This window comes from Ziziphus jujuba, chromosome 10, assembly GCF_031755915.1.
Source record: "Ziziphus jujuba cultivar Dongzao chromosome 10, ASM3175591v1".
NCBI lineage: Eukaryota > Viridiplantae > Streptophyta > Magnoliopsida > Rosales > Rhamnaceae > Ziziphus > Ziziphus jujuba.
In genome coordinates this window covers 9,011,425-9,013,725 of record NC_083388.1, presented here as the reverse complement: position 1 = coordinate 9,013,725, position 2,301 = coordinate 9,011,425, and the positions used below count along the sequence as shown (strand labels likewise).

The window sequence follows — 2,301 nt, the reverse complement described above, 5'->3', positions numbered from 1 at the left end:
GATGGTATGTCATCTACAATTTAAAGCAATATGGGTCTAAGATAAATTGGCATCCTCTGAAGTAATGTTGCTCATTAATTTCCTCGAATCATCTTAAAAATAATATTTGTTCACCCTTTGTAAGCAATTCTAGTAATAATAGTCCTATCATATTCAACAAACATTTTTTTTAATATATATATATATATATATATATATGTTGACCCGTCCATTGGTCATTTTCTAGCGCCGCCCCTGGGAATTGGGTTAAAAATCTCCCTAAGCCACGCTTAACGACTACGGTGAATGAGATTACGAAATTTTGAACCTCAAAATAATCTTGTTACTACCAATTAATTTATCCCTTCTAATGGTGCGGGATTTATCTATTCGAGCCCATGCAATAAACCAAATAGAACTCTTTTCACGCCATGTGCGAGAATTTTTTTCTTTTTTGCCTATTATTTTATTTTTATTTTTTTAATTTGATTCTTTATTACTTTTTTCCTTTCTTTTATTTCATTTATTTTTTAACATTCTTTTTTTTTTTAATTTCATTCTTTTTTTATTCTTAGTGATCATTTTTTACTTTCATTTGGTTTTACAAGCCTAAAAGAGAATGCTTCTTCGTGATTCTTTTATTTATTATTATTTTGTAAAGCAAAAGTTTATATTGTAACGAAAATAAATTAATTAGATAAATTTTCTAAAAAATTATTACATAAAGGACTTATCCATTTATATACCAATATATATATATATATATATTGGACTTATCTTATTTAGATTATTTTGTTTAGTTTAAAAATTAATAAATTATATGATAATTTATATTTATTTTAATAAAAATTATATAAAAAATAGTTATATTCAATTTACACCAAACACAAAATTAGATTATTTTTATCCGATCCAATTTAAATCTTAATCTTAATCCAAAATGAATCCTAAGAGAACTAGGCATCTCAATTGGAGATATTCTTCATGATATCATATAATTATAGTCAAAGCTAAGAAGGACAACCTGGGTCCTAGTCGTAGTTTTTTTGTGTTTGAACTACAACTAGGACTTGTTAGTTTTTTTTATTTGTTTTTCTGATAATTAAATAGGAGTTGTTATCTATCTGGTAGGATTAGAATTCTCACTAACCTATATAATTAAATAGGCCCTTAGGTTATTAAAATCAATTAGACACATACCATATCCATATGGGTCTCTTTTGTTTTTGCAGGAAAACTAATAAAGCTCCAAAGAAGAAGACCAAATACGAAACCAAAGTCGAACGAGCATTTGGCCTCCATGGGGGAACTGTGGTGAATGTCGAAAATAAGGAGCAAGCTTGTCTTGCGGAAGAGGGCGGGGCATGCGCTGTGACAGTAACGTTGGTGACCAGGATTAATGGTATGAACCCCATCTTTGAGATATCAAAACCCCTGACTGATAAGATAAAGGAAATTAAGAAGGCCATATCTATTCCGGTTATAGCAAGATGCCGAATCGGACACTCGGGCGATGCCAGCATACTCGAAGCCATCGGCGTCGATTACATCGATGAAAGCGAGTTTGTCAGAGATGACAAGACCAAAATATGGGTTCGGAATCGCATCCACCTGAACAAGCACAAGTACGTGACACCTTTCATTTGCGGTTGTAAGAATCTGGAAGAGGCATTGAAGAGGATCAGCGAAGGCGCGGCTTTGTTGAGGATCCAACAGACATGGGAAGATTGCAGAGATGCGGTGACGGGGATCGCCGAGGAGATAAGCAAACTGAAGGGTATGAGCACGACTGAACTGATGGATTTCTCCAAAAAGATATCAATACCATACGGCATCGTCAGGAAGACGAAGAAATTGGGGAAGCTTCCTGTGCCACATTTTGCTGCCGGCAACATCAACACTCCTGCAGAATGTGTGATGATGAGGAATCTTGGGGTGGATGGGATTTTTCTGAATGATCTCCTCCAGATTTGGAGAATGGAGTATTTTAAGCCCATCATTGATGCTGTTAGACACCACAACGACCCCGAAGTGCTCCGCACCTACGCCTGGTGAATTACAAATCCAACAATAACACCATATAGATTGTTTAGGATTCTAGTTCTATCCAAACAAAAAATAAAAAATAAAAAGTTTTGTTACTGTTTATTTTATCGGATGCATTATGTTCGTTTACAGTTAATTTGTTCTTTTTTTATCAATTAAACAATCAATGAAATTTTTAATTATCTCTTTTATATTATATAGGTTCGAAATTGAAAATATTGGAGTGTGTATATGGTTGGATTTGGCTGGGTAAATTTTTCATTTTTATGTTTGGTT

General features: G+C 33.2%; 1 protein-coding gene across 1 annotated transcript; it reads left to right on the top strand.

Annotated features, from left to right (window-relative positions):
• Positions 1 to 1,188: 1,188 nt before the first annotated feature.
• Positions 1,189 to 2,034, top strand: LOC132799671 (pyridoxal 5'-phosphate synthase subunit PDX1-like). The gene has a single exon (XM_060812109.1). It carries the CDS (start codon positions 1,189 to 1,191, stop codon positions 2,032 to 2,034), a length of 846 nt encoding a protein of 281 aa, XP_060668092.1.
• Positions 2,035 to 2,301: the final 267 nt, after the last annotated feature.